The sequence below is a fragment of the Hemitrygon akajei genome, chromosome 5 (assembly GCF_048418815.1).
Source record: "Hemitrygon akajei chromosome 5, sHemAka1.3, whole genome shotgun sequence".
Taxonomy (NCBI): domain Eukaryota; kingdom Metazoa; phylum Chordata; class Chondrichthyes; order Myliobatiformes; family Dasyatidae; genus Hemitrygon; species Hemitrygon akajei.
Genome location: NC_133128.1, coordinates 180,555,809 through 180,581,799, shown reverse-complemented (window position 1 = coordinate 180,581,799; position 25,991 = coordinate 180,555,809). Strand labels below are relative to the sequence as shown.

The 25,991-nt window shown below is 40.2% G+C and overlaps 1 protein-coding gene across 4 annotated transcripts in view; it reads right to left on the bottom strand.

The window, feature by feature from the left end:
• The window catches only part of c5h7orf57 (chromosome 5 C7orf57 homolog), a 70,478-nt gene that overhangs the window by 29,444 nt on the left and 15,043 nt on the right, over positions 1 to 25,991 (bottom strand). For 2 of the 4 annotated variants that reach the window (XM_073044689.1, XM_073044690.1), the window contains exons 2-6: positions 25,735 to 25,794; positions 20,336 to 20,518; positions 17,936 to 18,035; positions 15,902 to 16,052; positions 10,680 to 10,819 (exon numbers count right to left, since the gene is read on the bottom strand). In XM_073044689.1, the coding sequence (XP_072900790.1) occupies positions 10,680 to 10,819; positions 15,902 to 16,052; positions 17,936 to 18,035; positions 20,336 to 20,518; positions 25,735 to 25,765 (605 nt within the window). In that variant the 5' untranslated portion in view covers positions 25,766 to 25,794. The remainder of the gene's footprint in view (positions 1 to 10,679; positions 10,820 to 15,901; positions 16,053 to 17,935; positions 18,036 to 20,335; positions 20,519 to 25,734; positions 25,795 to 25,991) is intronic. The other 2 variants (XM_073044693.1, XM_073044691.1) reach the window with 2 other exon arrangements.

Below are 25,991 nucleotides of genomic sequence, written 5' to 3'. Positions count from 1 at the left end.
CATGCAATTTGGTAGACAAAATGAAAGGGTTGACTATTTTCTAAATGGAGAGAAAATACAAAAATGTGAGGGGCAAAGGAATTTGGTAGTCCTTGTGCAGGTTTCCCGAAAAGTTAATTTGCAAGCTGAGTCTGTGGTGAGGAAGGCAAATGCAATGTTAGCATTCATTTCAAGAAGACTACAATATAAAAGCAAGGATGTAATGTTGAAAGTTTATAAAGCACTGGTGAGGCCTCACTTGGAGTATTGTGAGCTATTTTGGGTCCGTTATCTGAGGAAGGAGACCTAGGAGCAGAATTAGGCCATTTGGCCCATTGAGTCTGCTCTGCCATTTAATCATGGCTTATTCTTTTTTTCTCCTTTTCAACCCCATTTCCCAGCCTTCTCCCCATCACCTTTGATGCCATGTCCAATCAAGAACCTAGCAATCTCTGCCTTAAATACACCCGATGACCTGGCATCCACAGCTGCATGTGGCAACAAATTCCACAAATTCACCACCTTTTGGCTAAAGAAATTTCTTTTTATCAATGTTTTGAAAGGGCGTCCATCTATCCTGAGGCTCTTGTCCTGGACTCTCCCACCATGGGAAACATCCTTTCCACACCTACTCTGTCTAGGCCTTTCAACATTCTAAGGTTTCAATGAGAACCCCGTCATCCTTCTGAATTCCAGTGAGTACAGACCCAGAGCCATCAAATGTTCTTTGTATGATAACCCTTGCATTCCTGGAATCATTCTTGTGAACCTCCTCTGGACCCTCTCCAATGACAGCACATCTTTTCTAAGATGAGGGGCCCAAAACTGTTCATGATACTCAAGGTGAAGCCTCACCAGTGCCTTATAAAGCCTCAGCATCACATCCCTGCTCTTGTATTCTAGACCTCTTGAAATGAATGCTAACATTCCTCACCATTAACTTAACCTGCAAGTTTAACCTTTAGGGCATATATGTCAAACTCAAGGCCCGCTGGCCAAATCCGGCCCACGGTGGAATTATCTTTGGCCCGTGAGATAATATCTAATTACTATTAAAGCTGGCCCCAGTAATCGAAACGCCTATGGTGTATGATATGGCTAATGCGGAGTTTATTCAGGTACCAGGTTTTCAGGGTTTTTAGTGTTTATTCGGCAGTCTTCTTCATAAGAAACGGAATTTGTAAAGTGAAACACTTTGTAGTTATAGCAGAGACTGAGACACATGAGAGCAGGCTGAAAAAACGGAGGCAACGAAAGCTGCGTTCGCACGCGTCCGACTGATCCGGCCCGCATGAAGCTGCATTTTGCTCAATCCGGCCCGTGACCTAAAATGAGTTTGACACCCCTGCTTTAGGGTGTTCTGCACAAGGATTCCCAAGTTCCTTTGCATCTCAGAATTTTGGATTTTCTCCGTTTAGAAAATAGTCTTCACATTTATTTTTACTACCAAAGTGCATGACCATGCATTTTCCAACATTGTATTTCACTTGCCACTTTCTTGCCCATTCTCCTAATCTAAATCCTTCTGCATCCTACCTGTTTCCTCAACACTACCTTCCCCTCCACCAATCTTCGTATCATCTGCAAACTTGGCAACAAAGCCATCTATTTCATCATCTAAATCATTTATATACAGCATAAAAAGAAGTGGTCCCAACACCAACCCCTGCGGAACGCCACTAGTCACTGGCAGCCAAGTAGAAAAGGATCCTTTTATTCCCACTCACTGCCTTCTTCCAATCAGCCAATGCTCTAAGTTAGTAACTTTCCTGTAATACCATGGGCTCCTAACTTGGTAAGCAGCCTCATGTGTGGCACCATGTGTGGACTTGATTCTGTAAGTCCAAATATACAATATCCCCTACATCCCCTTTATCTATCCTACTTAGAATCTCCTCAAAGAATTTCTGAAGATTCGTCAGGAAGGATTTTCCCTTAAGGAAACCAAGCTGACTTTGTACTATCTTGTCCTGTGTCACCAAGTATTCCATCACTTTGTCCTTAACAATTGACTCTAACATCTTCCTAACCACTGCGGTTGGACTAACTGGCCTATAATTTCCTTTCTGCTGCCTTCCTCCTTTCCTAGAGAGTGGAGTGAGATTTGCAATTTTCCAGTCCGCTGGCACCATGCCAGAGTCCAACGATTTTTGCAAGATCATTTCTAATGCCACCACAATCTCTCATGCTGTCTCTTTCAGAACCCTAGAGTGCAGTTCATCTGGTCCTGGTGACTTATGTACTTTTAGGTCTTTCAGCTTTTTGAACACCTTCTCCTTTGTAATATTAACTGCACCTACTTCTTTTCCTTCACACACTACAACATCTGGCACACTGCTAGTGCCCTTCACAGTGAAGACTGATGCAAAGCACTCAATTTAGTTCATCTGCCATCTCCTTGTCCTCCATTATTACTTCTCCTGCCTCATTTTCTATCGGTCCTATATCCACTCTCATCTCTTATTTTTTACATACTTGAAAAAGCTTTTACTATCCAATTTGATATTATTTGCTAGGTTGCTTTCAGATTTCATCTGTTCCCTTCTAATGATTCTTTTAGTTGCTCTCTGTAGGTTTTAAACAACTTCTCAATCCTCTATCTTCCCACTAATTTTTGTTTTGTTGTATGCCCCCTCTTTTGTTTTTACATTAGCTTTGACTTCCCTTGTCAGCCATGGTTGTACTATTTTACCATTTGAATATTTCTTCACTTTTGGAATACACATGTCCTGCGCCTTCCTCATTTTTCCCAGAAACACACACCATTGTTGCTCTGCTGACATCCCTGGAAGCAGCACCTTCTAATTTACTTTGGCCAGCTCCTCTCTCATACCACTGTAATTTCCCTTATTCCACTGAAATACAGCTACGTCAGACTTTACTTTTGCTCTATCAAATTTCAAGTTGAATTCAATCATATTGTGATCACTGGTTCCTAAGAGTTCTTTTACTTTAAGCTCGCTAATCGTCTCTGGTTGATTACATAACACCCAATCCAATATAGCTGATCCCCTAGTAGGCTCAACAACAAACTGCTCTACAAAGCCGTCTCTTGAGATCTATTACCAACTTGATTTTACCAACAAATCTGTTAGAGTTCTTTGAGGAAGTAACAAGCAGAGTGGACAAAGGAGAGGCAGAGGATGTCATTTACTTGGATTTTCAGAAGGCCTTTGACAAGATGCCACACATGAGGCTGCTTAACAAGATAAAATCCTATGGCATTACAGGAAAGATACTAGTATGGATAGAGAAATGGCTGACAGACAGGAGGCACGAGGCAGGGAGTGGGAATAATGGGGACTTTCTCTGGTTGGCTGCCAGTTACTAGTGGTGTTCCTCAGGGGTCAGTATTGGGATTGCTACTTTTCACATTGTTTGTCAATGATTTGGTTCATGGAATTGATGGCTTTGTGGCAAAGTTTGCAGATGAAAAGAAGATAGGCAGAGAGGTAGATAGTGCTGAGGAACCAATACGATTACAGCAGGATTTAGACAAATTCAAAGAATGGGCAAAAGAGTGGCAGATGGAATACAGTATTGGCAAATGTATAATAATATAAAAGATGCAATAGTTCAGACTATTATCTAAATGGAGAGAAGGTTCAAAATTGTGCAAGATTCCCATAAGGTTAATTTACAGGTTGAGTCTGTGTTAAAGAAGGCCAAAGCAATGTTGGCATTTATTTCAAAGGGAATAAAATATAAAAACAAGGAGATAATGCTGAGGCTTCATAAGACACCAGTCAGATCACACTTGGAGTATTATCAACAGTTTTGGGCCCTATATCTCAGAAAGGATTTATAGTCATTGGAGAGAGTGTAGAGGAGGTTCACAAGCATGATTCTGGGAATGAAGGGGTTAACATATGAGGAGAGTTTGGCAACCTTGGGCCTGTACTCACTGGAATTTAGAAGAATGTTGGGGAGGTCGGTGGGATCTCATTGAAACCTACCGAATGTTGAAAGTATTAGACAGGGTGGATGTGGAGAGTATGTTTCTTGTGGTGGGGATTCCCAGAACTAGAGGGCACAGCTAAAAGATTGAGTATCAACTTTTTAGAACAGAGATAAGGAAGTATTTTTTTTAGCCAGAAAGTAGTAAATCTGTGGAATACTCTGTCACGACTGGGGTGGTGGCCTTGTTCATGGGTATATTTAAGGCAGAGGTTGTTAGTTTCCTGATTGGTCAGGGAATCAAAGGATATGGCAAGAAGGTGTGTGTCTGGGGTTGATTGGGATCCAGGATGAAATGACACAGCAGACTGAATGAGCTGAATGGCCTAATTCTGCTCCTATGTCTTATGGTCTTATGGAATTCATTGATGTAGACAGCTGTGGAGGCCAAGTCTTTATGTTTATTTAAGGCAGAGGGTGATAGATTCTTGATTGGACAGGCCGTGAAGGGATATGGGGTGAAGGAGATTGGCCTAATTCTGCTTCTATAGTTTATGGTCTTCTTAATTATAATGAATGAAATAGTTATTTTCTTTTGTCCCTTTTACTAGCTGTTCACTAACCAACAACTCTCCTCTTCTTTTCTGGCAAATGTCTGGAACTAAACAGGAACATTCATCACCAGTTATGGATCTCACTTCCATGCCATCAGTAGAACCTCCCACTTGCATGTGGCAATATCACTTCACTTTACCTAACACATGTGATACTGAAATCTCAATTAGGTTTGATGTCTCTAGCTTTGACTATTTTGGCACATTCCTGGTTGATTCCAATCCCTGAACACTACTCCTAAACAGCCATCTTAATATGTGGAGACATCCAAAATTCTGGTAGTCTGATGTTTTGTTTTCCAGAGTAATATTTGATAATTAGATTTCCTAACTCAGACCTATGGCTCATAACATGATTATTCTTCCAACATCATAATGTGTGCACTGCAAGCATAACACAGAATATGTGACCATATAATATCATTCTCTTCTTCTCCTTGCAAGATAAACTATCAATATCTTCTTTGTTGAAAATAAAAAGTATTTGAAACTTTGTTTTACTTCGATGATCTGTTATAATTCATTTTGAATATTTTTGCTACAAAAAATCTACTCCTATTTTATTAAAGCAGGAAAATAGTATGCATTCATTTTGATGACTGTAGGCATTCTATGATTGGTTGTTGCATTCTTGATACAAATTTAGTTATTTTTATTTCTGCAGAAATTTCACTTATTGACTGATAATACTCACCACCGGTACTGTTGCCAATACTTCCCGTTCTATCAGCTCTGTTGCAGAACAGAGATTTGGTTTCTTCTCATCTGTTGACCATGACATGCATTCTTGGGCATTAGGTTCATTTTTGACTTAAACCTGGTTGTCTTTGTTGATAATTGAATGTTAACATGGACTGCTGGTCCTTGGGTGATGATTTAGCATGGAGGTTGTACTATTTTAGTGTTAGTCTTCTTTTGTGTGTACCCTTGTTGTTATCCTTACTTCTTCTTGGTATTCTCTATTTTGTGTAATACCGATTTTATTATAAATTGTGTAATAAGTAATTAAGTTGATGTAAATAATCTGATAACTGTCAGAACAGTTACCCTTTGCACATGTTTAATTGCAATACCTAATATGCTCTCAAACACTTTAGCTTCCATGACACAATTGTGGTTTTGATTCTTTTGCTTTGGTCTTTCACATTTGTAGTCCCAGCTTTTCTGTATGTTTTGACTTTCAATTTGCACTTTCTTTGCCGAATGGATGAGATTGCTGCATAATCTGCAATTTGATCTGTATGCAGAATGCAGTTTTCTTCATTGTGACTTCATCCAATTATCCACATCTTTTGCACAATCTTCTTTTAGTCTGATAAAAATTTTCTTCTAGTCTGATCAAAATCAAAATTTCCAGCAAGTATGGGCATTCTGAACCTTATTAACTTCTCTCCATCTCCTGAAATCTGCATTTACTGGTTATATTACTAAGCTGTCTATTAAAAGCTTCACTTGTTTTCTGTTTCGTGCTTCAAGTTCAAGTTCAGTTTATTGCCATTCAACCATACAACATGTATACCGCCAAACTAAACTAACCTCCAGACCAAGGTGCACAACAGAGTACATGTAACTCAACAACATAACACTAAGTAATATTACCACAAATAAATTAAGAAATAAGAAAGTGCATAAGAAATAAGATTTGTGACATAGGTTAAAAAGTAAGCAGTATAACACTAATGCTACTTCATATGTGATTTGACCTGGGTGGTGGCGGGAGTTCAGTAGTCTGGGGGAAGAAGCTGTTTCCTATCCTAATAGTTCTTGTCTTAATGCTATGGTATCTCCTGCTTGATGGTAGGGGATAAAAGAGATTGTTGGATGGATGGGCGGGATCATTGACAATGCCAAGGGCCCTGCGTGAGTAGCACTCCTGATAAATATCTCTGATCGGTAGAAGAGAAACCCCGATAATCCTCTCAGCCATCCTCACATTCTTTTGCAGGGATCCGCAGTCAGATTCCTTGCCATTCCCATACTAGAGGGCAATGTAGCTGGTCAAGACATTATCAATGGTGCAAAAACTGGTTAGAATTGGGTGGGAGAGGCCTCACTCGCCTCAATCTCCTCAGGAAGTGGAGATGCTGCTGTGCCATCATGGCAACCAATCAGGAGGGAAATGGAGATTTGTCACCTGAGATGCAAAATAAAGACCCTGAACAAACAATTCAAAAACAGTTCACCTGACAAAAAAGGAGTCAAAGATCTAACCAGCAAACTGCGGGAACAGCTGCACAAGCTCAGGAGGGTGGAGTAGCTGAGAAAGTGGAGAAGGAAGAAAGAGAGAAGAGAGCGCAGTTTCTTAAAAACCCATTTAGGTTTGCCTGGGCTCTTCACTGTCAGCAAAAATCTGGCACCCTAACTAGGTCAAAACAGGAGGTGGAAGAATTCCTGTGGGATTCACATAGTGATCCCCGAAGGGATCAGGGACTAAAATTCAATCCAAAAGTCCCCAACCAAGAATCCTAGCAATTGAACTGAATATGGCAGAGCCCACGTGACATGAGGTCCAGGATATCATCAAGAAAACAAAGTCATCTGCTGTCCCAGGACAAAGTGGTATACCCTACAAGGTTTATAAGAAGTGCCCAAAACTCCTCCAGAGAAGATAATGAGGAAGATTTGGACCAAAGGCTCTATCCCACCACGCTGAAAAAGGCTGAAGGAATCTTCTTCCCAGGGAAGAAGATTTCTCCACAATCACACAGTTTAGGACAATCTTACTCCTTAGTGTGGAGTGCAAGATATTCTTAGTCCTTGTGAGAAGACTGACATCTTACTTAGTGGAGAACCACTATAACAACACATCTGTCCAGAAAGGTGGCATCCTGGGTTTTCCTGGGTGCCTTAAACACACCTCAATAATCAGCCAATTGATCTGTGAGGCCAGGCAGAAGAATGGTGATCTAACAGTCATCTGGTTAGACCTAGCCAATGCCTATGGATCAATTCCACCCATCCTGGTCCAGGCTGTCCCTGGACCACTACCATATCCTGCCAGTAACACAAGACATGATCACCAGCTACCTAGAAGAATTCAAGCAGGGTTTCACTCTTGCCTACATTACAATCAGGTACCAAGACCTCCAAAAAGGGATTCCAACCAGCTGTACCATTTCCCCCATCTTGTTTGTCATGGTATGAACCTCCTCATATAGGCAGCAGCAGATGTAACCTGAGGGCCAGCGTTGAAGCCCAACTTCCGACAACCTGCAATACAGGGGTTCATGGATGACATCACAGTAACCACTGTAACCACGTCCAAGCAAGGTGGGTATTGGAAACCCTGGACAACATAGTTACCTATGTTGTTAGGATACCCTTCAAGCCCAGGAGTCCAGATGCATGGTGATCAAAAAGGGAAAGGCTACTAGCAAGTTCAGTCTTCAAGTACAGGGGAAGTCATTCCATTCATAGAGGACAACACAGTAAAGTGTCTTGGAAAGTGGTTTAATGCAGCAATGGTGGACAGCACTAACATCACCAACACTGTACAGCAGACTGAAGAGTGGCTGAAGAAGATCGACAAAACTGGACTCTCTGATAAATTTAAGACATGGCTGTACCAACATGGTCTTCTATCAAGACTGCCTGGCTTTTCACAATGTACGAGTTCCCCATGGCCGCTGTAGAAGGATTGAGAGGAAAGTCAACAAGCACCTGCGAATGTGGCTGGGGATCTCCCCAAGTTTTTCTTCAGTGGGGCTCTACATAAGATCAGGCCAGCTGCAGCTCCCATTCCCATCGGTAGTGGAGGAGTTCGAGGTGGCAAAGTGTAGAGTTGTGCTAACACTGAGGGGCTCTAGCAACAAGCCAATAAGCCAAGCAGGAGTCACAACAAGATCGGGCCAAAAGTGGGCCACTAACGACCACAGACCAGGCAGTGAGCTCCCTGCAATTGAGAGACACAATCAGCAACCCATGCCTGGGACGGCAAGGTCTTAGCTCTGCACATTTCCTACGATGGGGGAGTGCAAGTGCAAGAGATAGGCATGACCTGGTCCAGGCAGAGGTACGGAACCATGAGGATGATAGGTGTTTATCAAAGGCAGTGGAGTTGAAGTCACAGGGCGCCTGGATGAAATGGGATCTTCCCAAGCACATGATCACTTGGGCAGAGCTTTGGAGATTGGAGCCCTTCTGCATTCCTTACATCTCTCTACATCTACACAGATGCGCGCATGGGGGCTGAGATAGGACCCTAGCTACAAGCTTTGTGGTCAGCAAGGTTCACTGGCACACATACTATCAGGATGCAAAACAGCTTTAACACAAGCAAGGTGTTGGTGGTGCCATGACAAGGTCCTGCTGTCCCTTGCTGACACACTGGAGTGGGAGATGTATGAAAAGAGACCAGCTGGCAGAGAGACAAACAGGGCAGTCACTTTCATCAAGGAGAGGGCCATGCCAGTCATATCAGAGAGGTCTAAATGTGGTGCAAACTGCCAAATCATGGGAGATGAGGGCCAATGTGGGGAGGAAGCTGCGGTTCCCGGAGGTGATGCAAACCACACTTCGACCAGACATCATACTGTGATCCACCAAAGACAAGAAAATCATCTTGGTGGACCTCACAGTACCGTAGGAGGATGCGAGGAGGCTCACGAGAGGAAGGCCCCGAAGTACCAGTCCTAGGTCCAGGAGTGCAGATGCGGAGATTGCTGTAGAGAGTTCCCGGCAAGGTTGGCATGGAGGTTGCTGTCTGTGCTGGGGCTTGATGAAAAGAGCAGGAACTAATCAGCTTGCAGGATGGTGGGGGAAGCAGAAAGAACCTCTTGCTGGATATGGAGCAGGCAAGAAGAGTTGAGCTGGAAGTCAGGAGCTGATGGACAGTGACTTGGTCACCACTGCTGATCTGCCAACTGGAGAGCGCAGCGGTTAAGTGTTGAAACACTCTATGAAGGTTGGGCACCACCTGACACCATCTGCTCCTGGCCAAAGGTTATGGTTACCTCATCAGGTAACTGAAGAGAGCACCCCAGTGTATGATGCAAGTATTACAATGCTTCTTTGATACATAGGAGCATTTCTGTTATATTAAAAATATATAAAGGAAAGGTCTCGTAATGATGGTGAGTTGCAGATATTTAAGAACAATGGTGTTATTTAAATCTTTTGATCCTTCCAAGCAAACTTACTGTATTTTAGTAATTATTCAAATCAGGAGGATAATTTATTGCTAACTGGGCTCTAAGCTTATATCATACAAGTTACACACACAAAATGCTGGTGGAACGCAGCAGGCCAGGCAGCATCTATAGGGAGAAGCACTGTCGATGTTTTGGGCTGAGACCCTTCATCTTCTTTTTTCTCTATCTGAGGGAGAGGGGATTGCAGAGTGGTGACGGGGGAAGGGGAAACGGGAGACACAATCACAGCATGTGAAGACCCGGCCTGGAGTTCAAGGCTGGAGTCGCAGTCGGTGGTTGCGCAATCGCTTTGAAGCTGTCCATGGTCGTTGGAACCCGCGTTGATGGTGCCGGAGTCCGGGTTGTGAATATACCCTGGGTTGCTGGGGCAGCCGAGATCGACGGCCAGGGCCAATCCATGGTCGTTGGAACCCGCATTGATGTTTATTTTTGCCAGAGTTATAAACTTATTGAAATGCTAGGGATGGTATCTAAGTAAAATGCTAATTCTGATACAACTGATATTATTACGAAGAGTAAATTACTACTGGTGATATTAATGGAAAATGCATTTAAATTAAAATATGCTTACTGTACATGTACAGAACCTTGTTTTGCTGAGTTTCCCCATCTCTAGCCCAAAGCAAAATTCTGTCATAACAGCCATTTCCTTTATCTCCTTTGCTGATTTCAGAGGAGGATAGGATTCTTTTAGGATAACATTGTCGTATTGTCTTTTCAGACATTCAATAGTGTTATGAAACAGGTATATAGTGCATCACAGTACTAAATTCCAGCTAAGGTTTTTGGAGTTTTACCTGTGTGCAATACATATCTTTGGAAGTACTTGGCCTCTTAAAATTCAACACAACATTTCATACAGAAGGAGTCTCACATATACCCCCCAAACTTGAACATGTAAAGGAACTTTGAATTTCACTAAAATGCTGCCATTGATCTGAGCCTAGATTTTTCCAGGAAGAAGGAAATAATATCCATTTTTTAAAATGATACTTTCTATTTGGTATCTTTCTATTCAGTAATAATTTGTAGCACTTACCTTGTTCGGTTGACCGGCATAGCAAGATGCAACATTTGCTGATTTGTTTCAGTATCTAATGTCATGGCCTCCATCTGAAGCTGGGTTGGTGTATTTATATCCTGCTGCCTTCTAATGTCAACTTCCGGAGACCCTGAGTGCTGAAAATGTTACACCAGAGAAAAATTTCATGAAAAGTTTTGGTATTGATTTTAATATTCTCATTATATAGGGATCTACAGATGTTAACAATTCTTTCAGATTAAAAACAGCCTGTCTCATCTTTACAACTTAATCTACTGTATTTCTTTAGTTTTTATTCTTTCTACTCCATGTATTATTTTCAGTGAAATGGTTGGGCAGGAGACTGTAGTCTTATGTAGATGAAGCCAACCAGTCAATGACTGTTGCTAGAAGACAGACAATATCCTAAAATAACTGACTTTCATCCACGACCTGTGTCAAGTGTTTAAACTATTTTGAAAAATCAATAGGAGCATGGAAAGTAAGTGCTTGCTTTAAATTCCTTTCCTGAAACAGGTTCTCTATTTCACCTGAATTGTCAAAAATAGAGTGTAGTTAGTTTGAATACTAAATGCAGATAAAACAATTAACTACTTGCAGGGAATTACTGTGACACTACACTGAACTTTAGTAATACTAGAGTTACTGTTGAAATTATTATAATCACAGAGGCATCCCAGGTTAATGGTTCATAAAATCAAAAAACTTTATACACTGGAAATCTGCGAAAAAAAAAGCAGGTCGTGGTTGTATTAAAGAGTGCTGTCTTGAAGGTACTTTAAGGCTTGATAATTCTGGAATACAATTTCAAGTCTGAGAAACACCAATCTACCATTTACAAGAAGTATCACCTGACAGCAAAACACCTTTAACTGTTTTCTTTTGCTCCCCTCCTTTAAGTTTTCATATTTTATATAAATTCAATTTCAGATCAGGAATGGAAGGCCATCACTTTACTCATTGGACATTCAGTCACAGGGCAAATACATTAACTAAAAGACATAGGAGCAGATTTAGGTCATTTGGCCCATCGACTCTGCTACACCATTCCATTATGGCTGATTTATTATCCCTCTCACTCCAATCTCCTGACTTCTCTCCATAATTTTTGATGCCCTGACTAACCAAGAACCTATCAACCTCCACTTTAAATATACCCAATGACTTGTCCTCCACAGCTGTCTTTGACAATGCATTCCACATATTCAATACCCTATGGCTAAAGAAATTTCTTTGCAACTCTGTTCTAAATGAACATCCCTTTATTCTGAGGGTGTGCCCTCTGGCACTAGATTCCCCCACTATAGGAAACGTCCTCTCCACATCCACTCCTCCTAGGCCTTTCAATATTCCGATAGCCCCATTTATTTCCACTCTTTGCCTCCTGCCAATCAGCTACTCTTCTATCCATGCTACAATCTTTCCTGTAATATCATGGGATCTTATCTTGTTCAGCAGTTTCATATGTTGTCATAGGCCTTCTAAAAATCCAAGTATAAGCATCCACTGACTCTCCTTTGTCTATCCTGCCGGTTATTTGTCAGGCAAGATTTCCCCTGAAGGATAGCATGCAGATTCTGATCTACTTTATCATGTGCCTCCAAGTATTCAAAAACTTCATCTTTAATAATTGACTCCAACATCTTCCCAACCACTGAAGTCAGGCTAACTGGTCTATAATTTCCTTTCTTCTGCCTCCCTCCTTTATTAAAGAGTGCAGTGACACTTGCAATTTTCCAGTCCTCTGGAACCATTCCAGAATCTAGTGAATTTTGAAAAACCATTACTAACCTTGGGGTGTAGTCCATTTGGTCCAGGTGACTTACCTACCTTCAGATCTTTCAGCCTCCCGAGTGCCTTCTAAGTAATAGCAACAAATGTTGTAATATTGCCCTTTTTACATGCCTTTTCTATCTCCCATCGTAATTTATACCCCACATTCTGGCAATTGTTTGAGCTTTGTATATAATACCCATCAGGGTCTTTTTACCCTTGCAGTTTCTTAACTCTATCCACAAGAATTCTTCAACTTCCAATCCTATGTCACTACTTTCTAAGGATTTGATTTCATATTTTACCAACAGACACATCCTACACTCTCTCCTACCTGCCTGTCCTTTCAATACAATGTGAGTCCTTGGATGTTAAGCTCCTAACTATGATCTTCTTTCAGCCACAACGCAGTGATACCCACAATGTCACACATGACAATGTCTGACTATGCTACAAGTCATCTACTTTATTCTGTATACTACGTGCATTCAAATATAACACCTTCAGCCAGGGATTCATCACCCTTTCCAATATTGCTTCCATGCTACACCTCCAACTGACTGCAATCTTTGCCCTGTCCTCTACTTGTATTTCCTCATAGTCTCACTATGCGCTGCATGTACATGTATTAACTACCCCATCATCAGCTCTATCACTCCAGTTCCCATTCCCCTGTCAAAGTAGTTTAAACCCCTCCCCAACAGTTCTAAAATACCTGCCCAGAAGGATATTGGTCCCTTTAGGATTCAGGTGTAACCCATCCATTTTTGTACAGGTTATACCTTTCACAGAAGAGATATCAATGATCCAAAACCTGAAACCCTGTTTCCTGCATCAATTCGTCAGCCACACATTCATCTGCCAAATCATCCTATTCTTACCCTCAGTTAGCAATACAGAGATTACTACCCTGGAGGCCCTGCATTTCAGCTTTTTACTTAACTCCCTATATTCTCTCTTTAGGATCTCCTCACTTTTCTTACCTTTGCACCAATATGTACCATGACATTTGGCTGCTCTCTCTCCCACTTTAGGATGCTGTGGAGCCAATCTGAGGCATCCCTGACCTTGGCACCTGGGACACAACATACTATCTGAATGTCTCCTTCATGTCCACAGAATCTCCTGTCTGCTACGTTAACAATGGATCCCCTATCACTACTGCACGTCACTTCTTCACCCTCCTCTTCTGAGCCCTAGAGCCAGACTCAATGCCAGAGACCTGACCACCATGACTTTCCTCTGCTAGTTCAACTCCCCAACAATATCCAAAGCAGTATACCAGCTGTTGAGAGGAAAGGCCATAGGGGTACTCTGCATTGGTTGCCTATCTCCTCTGTCCTTCCTGATGGTCACCCAGTTACCTGCTTCCTGCAATTTGGGTGTAGCTACCTCCCTGTATACATTGGGAATGCAATGGGAATAGCATTCTTTTTGCTCTTGGACATAACTATGAAAATGGCCTGGTGTTATCCCTCAAGATAAAGCATCATTAACCATGAACTGAAAATAACTTAAAAGTCATTTACAATTAATTCCCATTTTCAAAGCTAGTAAAAATTTCTGAGCCTCAAAATTCTTGGTTCTTAGTGAAACATTCAGATCATTGCCTATGCATGTATTGTGTATCAGCTGATGCAAGGAAGAGTGGTATTGTAATATTGTGAGAAATTTTGTAATTATAAGACCATAAGATATAGGAGCAGAAGTAGGCCATTTGGCCCATCGAGTCTGCTCCGCCATTCAATCATGGGCTGATCCAATTCTTCCAGTCATCCCCACTCCTCTGCCTTCACCCCATAATCTTTGATGTCCTGGTTAATCAAGAACCTATCTATCTCTGCCTTAAATACACCCAATGACTTGGCCTCCACAGCTGCTCTTGGCAACAAATTCCACAGATTTACCACCATCTGACTAAAGTAATTTCTCCGCATCTCAGTTCTAAAAGGACATCCTTCAATCCTGAAGTCTTGCCCTCTTGAACTAGACTCTTCTACCATTTATTTCCCATGGTAAGATAGTCTAGGACAAGAGGTTCAGATATCCATTCTGTGCAGCTAACATGGGGTGCCATCTCTTGTCTCTCTTTGTTATACTCCTTTTTCTTAAATGCTTCATGAGTTTGTGTGCCACTCATATCTAGAGCCATGATGATTTTCTCTGTACTATTCTATGTTTAGTACATGTACTATCTGAACTCGCTGCCTGCATGTTGTTTGTACAGAATTGATTATGTGGCAGATGAATTAGGTGGTAATAATAATTAAAAATTTGACTGTCTCTCCCAGAAGTGGACAAATTTCTCCAGGAAGGCTATGTTGTGATTGGGTGATCGACTCCATTGGGCTCTGGCCATAGTGGAAGTGCAGCCTTTCAGGTGGGATATTAAACTGGGGATTCCTGTGTCAAGTGATTTGGATTTGGAGCTCCTTTCTGGGGAACACGCTAAGACGGTAGCGTGATATTAATACGCAGCAGCCTCTCCAGACTCTGGATTGGGGATTGCCAAACGTTATGTGGATTTTCTGTTGTAGTCTGTTTTGTCATATGCTTTTGTGATATCATTCTGGAGGAATGTTGTCTCATTTTTTAACTGCATTACATTTGTGGTTTCTAAATGACAATAAACTGAATCTGAATTGGAAGTGGATCAATACTATGTTTCATAAAGAGCAGCAGAGTTCTGGTAAACACTACTTTCTTAAACAACACCTCCATGAGAGATAATCTCAGTATTTATGTGAGATGCCGTGTGCTCAATTGGCAGTTGTGGCTTCTTGCTTTTCTACAGTCATAGCAATTCAAAAGAACTTAATTAGCTATGAAACATTTTGCCCTGGTTATATGAAAAATACAAAATAAATCCAGTATCTTTCTTTTCTATTCATATATGCTCTCACTTGGTCCAATGTGCCAGCCAACTGAATTTATGACTACTCAGCGACAGAAAAACTGCTGCTGAGACCCATTATGAGGGTAGACATGGGATAAAGAAGGTCCAAACCCTCAAAAGACCTGAATAAATATCACCATTAGATTTCAAAATTAAAGAAAAACATGAATGCCCCCTTCATCTGATAGTTCAATTATAATGGCTTCACATACTCATCTCATGGTTAAAATTAAAATCAGCACTGATAAAATCTTAGGAACCCAAATACATTTCTGAATGAAAACACAGCTGGGTCCAGGTTTGTCTACTCAATATCTGCTCAAAAGTGTAGGTTAAAATGCCATTGATGAGAGAACGTGATGATAAACCTCTGCCACTGAAAGAATCTTTCCATCATTCATCATTGTTTTAGCATTAGAAGAAAAACTATATCAGATGAGCCCAAATGACATATTTGACAAACCCCCTCCCCAAATTAAGAGTTCTTTATAAATATCACATTCACAATTATATTTATGAGTTTCAGCATAATTATAATTTGCAATATTACCCAAATGTTTCTTGACTCTTCCTGATTTTCTTCCTTCTCATGTAACTGTCGTTCAGCTGCCTCAATTGGTGAAAGGTTGCAGTTTCTGCCCTCTGATTCATCTAGGAATGTGTCTTGAGACATAGAATCTGAAAATTTCTTCTGGATTATCCTGTAAGGAGAAAGTGTATTTTATATTGTCAGCACAGTGCCAAGTCAAGTAGAGCTGCTGCTTTAGCTTGGGTTCAATCTTGATCTCTAATTGCTATGTGCATGGAGTTTACACATCCAGCACATGACTACATGGGTTTTCCCCAGATGCTCCAGTTTCTTCGTACATTCTAAATCTATGTTGGTTGGTAAGTAGCTGTAATTTGTCCCTAGTGGAGTTGGGTGATAAGAGAATTGAGAGAGTTAATGAGCTTGTGAGAGGGAATAGATTACAGAGAAATAAGTAAGGGAATAAGATAGTTGGGGTAATTCTGAGAGCCATTGTGTTGAATGGCTTTTTATCTTGTAAGGGAAGTATGAGAAATATTGGGAATGCTTTGAGTAATATTTCATAGCGTAAATAGTACATCTGATGGCAGAATCTAATGTTGAAAGCAATAACCAGGTTCCCACTAGCAAGTGTAACACCCTGGGAAAGGTTTCACTGCTAATGTAATGGTCTTTCTGTAGAAGCACTGTTAATGTAATGGCTTTTCTGTAGCAGCAGTGCTTGGGTTATGGCTAGAGATAACGGGGGCTTTGTAATGTGCGCCGTCCAATGAAGAGAAAGTGTTTTTCTTGATATGTGCCTGAGACCCAGGTGATCTGGGTCTTTTGTTTGGCAGAAGATGGAGAGAAAAGGTGCCAGAACAGAGAGGTTGTAGACTCCAGAAAGGAGTGGACTTGGAGTAAGACCAAGAGTCGACGAAGCCCTGGGAAATTGATGGAGGACCAGCAGAAGGGAAACCGTGAGCTACAACTTGTGCACATTAGACTGTTCCATATAAATGGGCCCTTTTCTTTTTGTTTTACTTTAGTAACCCTTTAGTCAAATTACGAATTATAAGGCTAAATCATTTAACTGCATATGTCTGTTATATGTCTGCATATGTACTGTCTGTTATTTCGTGGTATTGATTTGTAATAAGGTGACACATCACGCAGCATCCACACAAACAGGAGGTTTTACACCTCAATCTTATACATTTGGTGGGGCCAAAGATTGTCTTTCCTAGACTTATGCAGCTGACAGAACCTGAGGGTTACAAAAGGAACCTGAAGAAATGATGCACTATCAATAACTCCAAAAGACTGGAAGTAGAGTAAATACTGAAAGGCTTTTATTAGCAGCAAAATGGACCACGTCCATGCTGGATGACCGCCCTGGATTGTGGGAGGAGCAGTGATACAATTGCCTTTATCCAGGGGTCTGTGGGAGGAGCCACAGGAGCAGTCAGCAGAGGGGCATGACCAGAATATACATGGTTTACCACAAGAAAGTTGATACATTTCTGAAAATATTAGAAAATGTCCATAGTTTATCCTTACAAAATGATATGTGCAGAAGATAAAATATGCTACTTCTGTCCTTCACTGAATTTCTTTCCAAAACATCTGTGCTCTGGTGGCCAGTTAACATTTCTTACAGGGCTCAAAAATGCTCTAAAATGTAATCTGAGACAGTCAAATTTATGCTCCAGCTGGATACTCAGATGACAAGATTACAACAGAAAATAGGTAGACTTTGCAGGATGGGAAAGTCACTCATCCTATTTTAACTGGCCTGTTTCCAAGCAATGTATTGTGTTAAGTCTTTAGGTACTTTGACAACTCACTAAAAATATAAAAATAACCTAAATGTTATATTATTATGGCTTTCAAGGGAATCATAACAGTTGAACTAAATAAGAAGCCAATCATTTCTATCACATCTGTAGATTTGCAAGATCTTTTGGGTGGTAAAATATTGTTATGATACAAAAAATGCTCCTAATTACATCACAAATTATTTTCAGAGATGAAGAAAAATGGTGTCATAGAGGAACAAATTCTACAGCCACTTACTGATTATTTCCTTGGAATGTAGACTCAGAAGTCAGCCACTCAGGTTTCTTGAAGGAAGCACATGCAGTTTTTGTGGGGAAGTCACTAAAAGTCAATAAATCTGTAAGCAAAATGAAAACAATATTCAACTTAACAGTACTAAAATTATTACCAAATGATATATAAGTATATGAGAAATCATTGAATTCTTATCCCTTGGCAATATAGAAATGAAGCAGATAAACTTCTCCATTGTGAATTGGTATATAGATGCTCTCATTTCAGAGAGAACACATTGACTGAAGAGATTGTGTGTTGGGACCAGAGGTGAGAGTCAGTCTGATTCCGCCTGCTCTATCACAGCACTGAGGCTGTGAGACTGTTCCGGCTGCTATGCTTTTCATGTCTGCGAGCTTCACAGTGTGAAGCCCTGCTGTGTGATGAACTGACACCAAACTATGGGCCTACTCCTGCTGCTCCCGCTTCTGGGACTATGGGCTCAATTTGGTTTGAAATGCTGTTGACTTTCATTATTTGCATGATTTGTGGGGGTTTTTTTGCTTTCTCTGAAAATTGGGTATCGGTCTTTTTTTAACTGGGTTCTTTTGAGTTTCTTGCTTTGTGGCTGTCTGTAATCAGGCCAATCTCAAGGTTGTATAATTTATACATTCTTTGATAATAAATGTACTTAGAATCTTTGAATCTTTGATAATGCCTCTCCTGGTAGATTTACTGAACTGGGAGATTTAGAATTGGTGGAAGCTTTAAGAGACTTCAGTTAAGAGGCACGATTACCAGCAAAGCAGTTCGATAACAGTACTAATTTCTGGAATGGCTTTGATTTGTGAGGGCTGAAGGACAACTGCAATGTTTTCCAGATTTTCAAATACATTTCTGCAATCTGATAGTCAATAACACATGGGGGGGGGGGCATGGTAGTCTAGTGGTTAGCATAACACTTTACAGTACAGGTGACCCAGGTTCAATTCCCGCCACTGTCTGTTAAAGAGTTTGTATGTTCCACCTGTGACCATATGGGTTTCCTCTGGGCGCTCCGTGATGTCTTCCCACAGTCCAAAGATGAACTGGTTGGTAGGTTAATTGGTCTTGTAAAATGTCCTGTCATTAGGCTAGGATTAAATCAGGGGATTACTGGCCAATCAGGGGATCACTGGGCAATGAGGTTCAAAGGGCTGGGAAGGCCTATTCCATGCTATATCTCAATAAATAAATAAATAAACAGGCAAAAGTTAGCTGTCAGAAATATCCTGATTGCTGGTGTTTCTTGGTGTTTTGTTGTAGCATTTTGCTTGTACATGCAACGGCACAGAATCACCGACTAAAGAGAAAGTAGCTTAGAAATGTTATCTATGTTAGTGAAGCAGAGATGGGAGGGAGGAAGGAAGGATGGGAGGCTAGCAAGGGGAATGTGCACACACAGTGTGGTTTCTGACAGCCGTATTTTATATTAAACAGAACATGTCTTTATGTTGACCAAATTAATTGAAATTTATCTCAAAGGAATCCACTTTCGGCAAACAAATATTTGAAAGACACTTTGACCTTGCTGCCACTATCAATAATACTGGTATTTTAGAAACTCCATTACTGTGTGCACAATTCTGAAATACATTAACACTGTTTTGATGATACTGAATAAAACTTAGTCGCTGCTTTTATCCTCAATGCATTCCAAGCCAAATACACCAACGGTTTGATCAGGTTAGCCTGCATAATGTGAAAGCTACATATCGGGCTCTCCATCCATTACAAGTCTTACTGAGTGATATCACAAGTGGTTCTGCTAGTTCGGCCATAGTTGCTAAATCCTCTATTTATCCAACCAAACCTGCCCCAAATCACCTTATCACAATATATATCCTGGTCAGGCTATGCTAATAAAAGCAAAAAAAACAAAGCCAATATCTTAGCTAGATGGCTTACAGTGGAATTGGCCAGTTCTGACAAAAGTGTTATCTGAAATTGTAGATTTCGATAATGAGCTGATATGTTTTTCTGCTGAGAAAAAATGGTATTTTCATTAGTTGCTGAATTCAATAATGCAGGTAAGTTTTCTTCTCAGATGGGGTGGGAGAATGCAAACTGGGAATGCAGACTTCTTTCTTAATAACTCTTTTTCAGAAATCTGTAACTTTGTGCTGGTAGGAGAAAGGGAGGTGACGAGGGGGTTGAAAACAGTGAATCAAAAGTTATTTACTAGAAGTGCAAGGATACTAGATAGATCAAATGCTCTCTTGCTGCAAACTAGCAGACATCATTTACATTCCATTATTCTGTAAAGGTCCCTCCACTGCTTTTTGCTTTTTTTTGCTTTGACTTCCAGAAGTTGCGAGCCTTGCTATATTCTGAGAAGCACTGACAGTTGTGGAGGTAATATTTTTTTAGATACAAGAGCATTACCTCGCAGACCACCTCTCTTTGCCAACTTCACGTAGTCAGAATCAGAATCAAAAATGACATTACGGCGTCCTCGGAATCTTTCCTCACCAGTTGTCATGTAGCCAAGACCAGGCATCAGTGAAGTTTCCCGTTGTTTATTATTAGAATTTTCTTCTTTCATGTTTGATATTGGTTTCAATTGTTCTGTCCATAAAAAACAGAAATGCATTTCTTAAAGTTTTTTACATGACATTTTATGTGCTTTTTTATTGGTTGGAAGTAGCAAACAACACTTACAGTATAATCTACCTCAAGATACCCTGAAGACTGGATCAAATATTTATATTCCTAACTTTTCCTAACTTTTCTGTTGACACTTAAGCTGGGATTTAAGATTTTAGGGAATCCTAAAAAACTCTGTTTAATTGAGAAGTCCCTGTCCAATCAATGATCTATCCCTGATTGCAACCAAATTTTTTGAGACTCTGTGATTTGGAAATACATTTTAGTTAAGTGAAGGAAATCTCTAAAGATAGATTTTAACCAGTTGCACTGCATAGCCACTACATACAAGAATCTCTTTCTTCTGATAACTGTAAATTTGTTTTTCTTTTAAATGTCCATTAAAAGGGGATAGAGTGCTGAGTCAATTATAAAATTACTCATTAAGCACATCACACAGAAGCTGGATGCCAGGATAGTAGAGGAGTTCCTGGTACCAGGGTTGCAATGATACAGGTCAGAATTAAAAAAAAAACAAAGCATGATCTAATTCTACTATACGTGCTTGTTACCTTGTATATGCAAGGACTAGGCCTTAAGCTGCAGTGTCGCCTGTTTACAGCCACCAGGAGAGAGGCTTTGGAACTGGTGCACTTCACTAGGGCATCCAGGCTAGAGTCGATGATGCCACCAGTGGTCACGCGGCAGAAAACATGCTCTATTTCGGTTGACTGTAGATCAATGGCTCGAGTTTGGACTCTTATTTTTGCGTGGCTACGATACCAATATGTGCTTCCTACCTTGTACATGTTATGTGTGCTTCGTTCTATGTGTGACTGTTGGTACTGTGCTTTGCACCTTGGCCCTGGAGTAACGCTGTCTCATTTGGCTGTATTCATGAGTATTCACGCATGGTTGAATGACAATTAAACTTGAATTGAATTGAATTAGTATATTTCTAATGCATCATCCTATTGTACATCATTTCCTTATATTAGCTGTCAGCTTGAACTGTTGTGTCAGAGAAACCGCTTTCATTTACTGGGTATATGCAGCATCTGCACGTGCTGAAAGGACTTTCAAGTATCGACTCAGCATGCTTTCAATCTTCTTGTCAAACAACTGAATTGAAGATAATAAAGGAATACCTCTGTTAATTCATAACCTGCTAATTCTATCACTGAGTCTCAGCATTAACAAGATGGATATGATTACTGAACAAAAGCAGAGAAGATATATTGCATGCAATCTATTCAAAGAACATTGTTAAATATAGCTTTTTCTGCTGACTTTACTGCAGATTTGGAATGCTTTTAAATCAATTGGACATGGATGGATTATTTGCTACTTATGGGGATGAGGGCCTGGATTTAGACACTGCAAATTCCTAACACTCATGAAATTCTGAAGCTCTGTTTGTAATCCAACTGCCTATTCCATATGTCGGTCTAAACTATGAGTGAACAATGGTGCATTCTCTCACAAATAATGTGAACATAGTCATTTGTTTTATGCCTGGATTTGGACAGTCGAGTCAAGGCACCAACACAACAGAAAACAAGTACATTGTCAGCACTGTTATTTACAGAAAATGGTCATCACAAACACTTCTCAATTTGCTAAAAACTTAAGCACATTGAAATAAAAAAAAATAAGAATTACATTTGTTCTGATTTCAGTGATATTAGAACAGGAAAAAAAAATGAAACAATCAGAAATAGGATCAGGAAAATAAATACTCTCCTTTGAGTTAGTCATTTAATGTGCCTTAACTGCTTGGCTGGAATTTCGAAGGGAATCATCTCTTTCAGCTGCCTCCTGGTAAGTAAATCCTGGACTTATGCCAGCCCAGGAGACAATTGTGCTGGCTGGCACTCCACAACATGGCTCTGAGGAATTGTTCTTTCAGGCTCATGTTGTGGAATAGATAGGAAAGTGTAAGAAAGGTGTTTGATTTATCTTACTTATTTTACTTTAGTTTGATGTTTTATTGGCCTCCTAACTTTAATGCTTTTGAAGTTCAGTTTTAGATTTATTTATCATATGTATATGGAAACATACAGTGAGATACGTAGTTTGAAAGATCTGTGGGGGCAACCTGCAAGTGTCATTACACATTCTGGTGCCAACACAGCATGTTCACCATGTTCAGTAGAACAACACAAGCATTAGCAGCAACAACAACAGCACATCAAGCTCTTTTCCACTGACCCACCCACTTGCACAGGCTTCCAACTTCAGGAAAGGCTACCTGCAGGTCTCCAGTCCTTGGCCCCTGGACTCTCAGTCTCAGCCTTTGGGCCTCTAACCTCAAGTTCCTGGCACAGACTTGCAGTCATCAGGCCTCTGATCTCCAGACAAGCTGATGCAGAGTCTTCTTCCTTAGGACTCACCGACCTCTGCACTTAGATCTCTGTCTTTTCCTTCCAGACCTCAGTGACCTCTGGGTATCGACCCAGGACTCACCGATCATAGGACTTTGATCTTTGGGTCTCGATTATGGACCACCAACCCCGGTAATGGGAAAAGGGGGTGGCAGGTTGCTGACTGTCACTTAGAACTCCTGCCTGTACAACCTCCGACCTGGGGATTGCTGGTCTTCTCAATACCTGTTGACCCGACCTCTGAGATCACTGACTTTCAGTGATGTTTCATCAATTCTTTGTCTCCTCAACCACAATGACATTACTTAACTGGCATTCAGGAGAGTCAGAAAAAAAGATAATGTAAGTTTAATTTTAACTGTTGAAATTAATATTGATTTTCTTTAATTGTGTGAAGCAAACTTAAAAGCTTTGAATTGCCTCAGAGCAGCTGCTTGGATACTGAGGTACAGAGTGCCTCAAAACAATAGAAGAGCAATGGGACTAGGATTAAGTAACTGAGCTGGTCAGGACTTGGGCTGATCAAATGGGGTTCAAGCCAGAACTGCATTTTGAAAATATGGTTGTCTCAGGACCTACTACTGATACACACCTGAGACAGTAAGGAACTACCTCACTGCCTCTTCTCATCAACAATGCACTGAACTCTGAATGCCATGAATCTCTGGAGTGTTGCAGGGTCTATTTCCATTTTAATCTCTTGATGACGCAGAGACTTGATTTTGAGGATCTCAAGATCATTCTCCTGCAGGCTCTGGTCATAGCCATTAAAAACGAGCATGTTGCATTAGCTGGAACATAGGGTCAGGAAAGAGGGCAAATATCTTACCTTCAAAGATTCAACCTGTTATCTCCACAAATCCATCTCTTACAGAGTAGTAAATGAAATATGAATGGCGGACTGTCAAAGAATATACAAGCTTCCCTGGTACATACCACTGACTTTGAGAAATTTTAGAGAATGTGTTTAGTTACATGAACAATTAGTGTTGAGCCTTGTATTTCATTTAGAAGTATAGCCTATGACTCTCTGAACTTCCACAAAATCTGCAATTATTGAAAACTTGTATTCCTTTCTCTTGTCCCATTTTGCTTGAGCACAGACCAAGTCCAGTTTTCCTGAGCAGAGAACAAATGTAGTTTCCCTAGTGCTGCCATGCAGATCTATTGCATAGATCAGACAGTACAAAAATAACTTCAAGTCACTGACATTGAACTCAGTGACACAGTCCAGGCAAAAGTGTCCTCAAAAGGTTGCAGTTCTCTATCACTACTAACTTAAAAAATATTTATCTCAGCAATATTTTTTCAGAGAGATGGAGATAGTAGATTGGTCCCTAAACTATGTGATTATTTCTGCAGATATAAGCCTGACTTTGCATCCCCTCTTGCAGATCTCAGTCACCCTTGATCTGACTGAGATGGCTCCAGCTCATGAAGTACATCCTGTGATACAACTGCAAAACTACTTTTGCCAAACATGCAACATGAGAAATTGGTAAAGTCAATGAAGAATATCTAATAGCTTTCTAGTGACGATTCAGAAAACTAAGTATCAAGTAGCTGAGCAGTTCTCTAAACAGCATGTGAAAACATGGTTCTCTGGATTTTCTGAAACAGTATGTGTCTATTTCAGCTTCAAATACTTTAGATGAACGTTTCACTATAACTAGTATCATTGAGTAATATAGCACAGAAACAGGTATTTAGACCCAACATGTCCATATCGACCGTAACATCCTCCCTGAACGTCCCAGTTACCCACATTCAGCCCGTAATCCTCCAAAACCGTCCCACCCACGTACCCAGTCAAATGCCTCTTAAATATCATAATTGTACCTGCTTCTACCACTTTCTCTGGTAGCTCATTTCAGATACTCAGTACCCTCTGTGTTAAGAAGTTATCTCTCTGATCTCTTTTAAATCTCTTCTCTCTAATCCTGTATCGGTGCCCTCTAGTTTTAGACTCACCAAGCCTAGGGAATAGATTATGACTGTCCACATTATCCCTACCCATCATGATTTTATAAACCTCTGTGAGGTCACCCCTCATCCTCCTACACTCCAAAGAATGAAGACCCAGCATGGCCAAGCTTTTCCTATAACTCAAACCCTCCAGTCCAGGCAGCATCCTTGTAAATCTCTTCTGTGCCTTCTCTGGTATGTATGTAATGTATGATGTAATTCTGTGTACATTTGATGCATTAGGCCTCCAATGCCTACTGGTGCAAAGCAGAACAAAAGTTCTGGTAGAAATCTGCATTTTGGTAAAGGATCGTGGCTTGGGGATTTAGCAAAAAATGTCATGATCAAATTTCTAGTTATAAAACTATTGAAATAGAAAGCAATGATAAATTGTATGAATAGTTCTTCAAGATTTTTTGTGGATGGCTTGCTTCTGGTAGTCACTATGAAAAAGAAGTTATGCTGGAGGACAGGAAGCATTAAAATAAAATCTCCATCAGCAAAGCATATTTTTTTCTTGAACAGTCAACTGTAATGACATCGCTTCAACACTGCTGGAGATTTAAGTATTATTATAGTCCTCTGTTCATAATAATCCATTATTATATATAATGAATATAGAATTAATGGATAATTGACAAAATATGATAATTAAAACTTTTTTGGTAATGATATTATTACCAATGCTTACAAACAAATAAAGTGAGATGTTATATTTTTAGATCACTTTATGATATATTATCATCATATTTAGATTTATTATAATTTACTTATTCTACCATAAAAAACTACAAATTGATGATGAAATCAAATTAGATATTTGAACCAATGAATTCTGAAACTACCTACCAGATTGGTCAATGATTTTACAGTCATTCATTATACTCCTTCAGTTGATGATAGATTAATCTGGAACATCATAAAATAAATTTTACATTACTATCCATACATACCTACTGATTATAATAGGTATAATAATTATTTAAATTGTAATTCTAAATCCCAAAAGTTAATTCTTGCATGCGTTAGCTATAACATGAAATCATTAAATATGGTGTTATGTAGATTGTACATTCAAATAGCAGTTTCCTGTTACAACAAGAAAT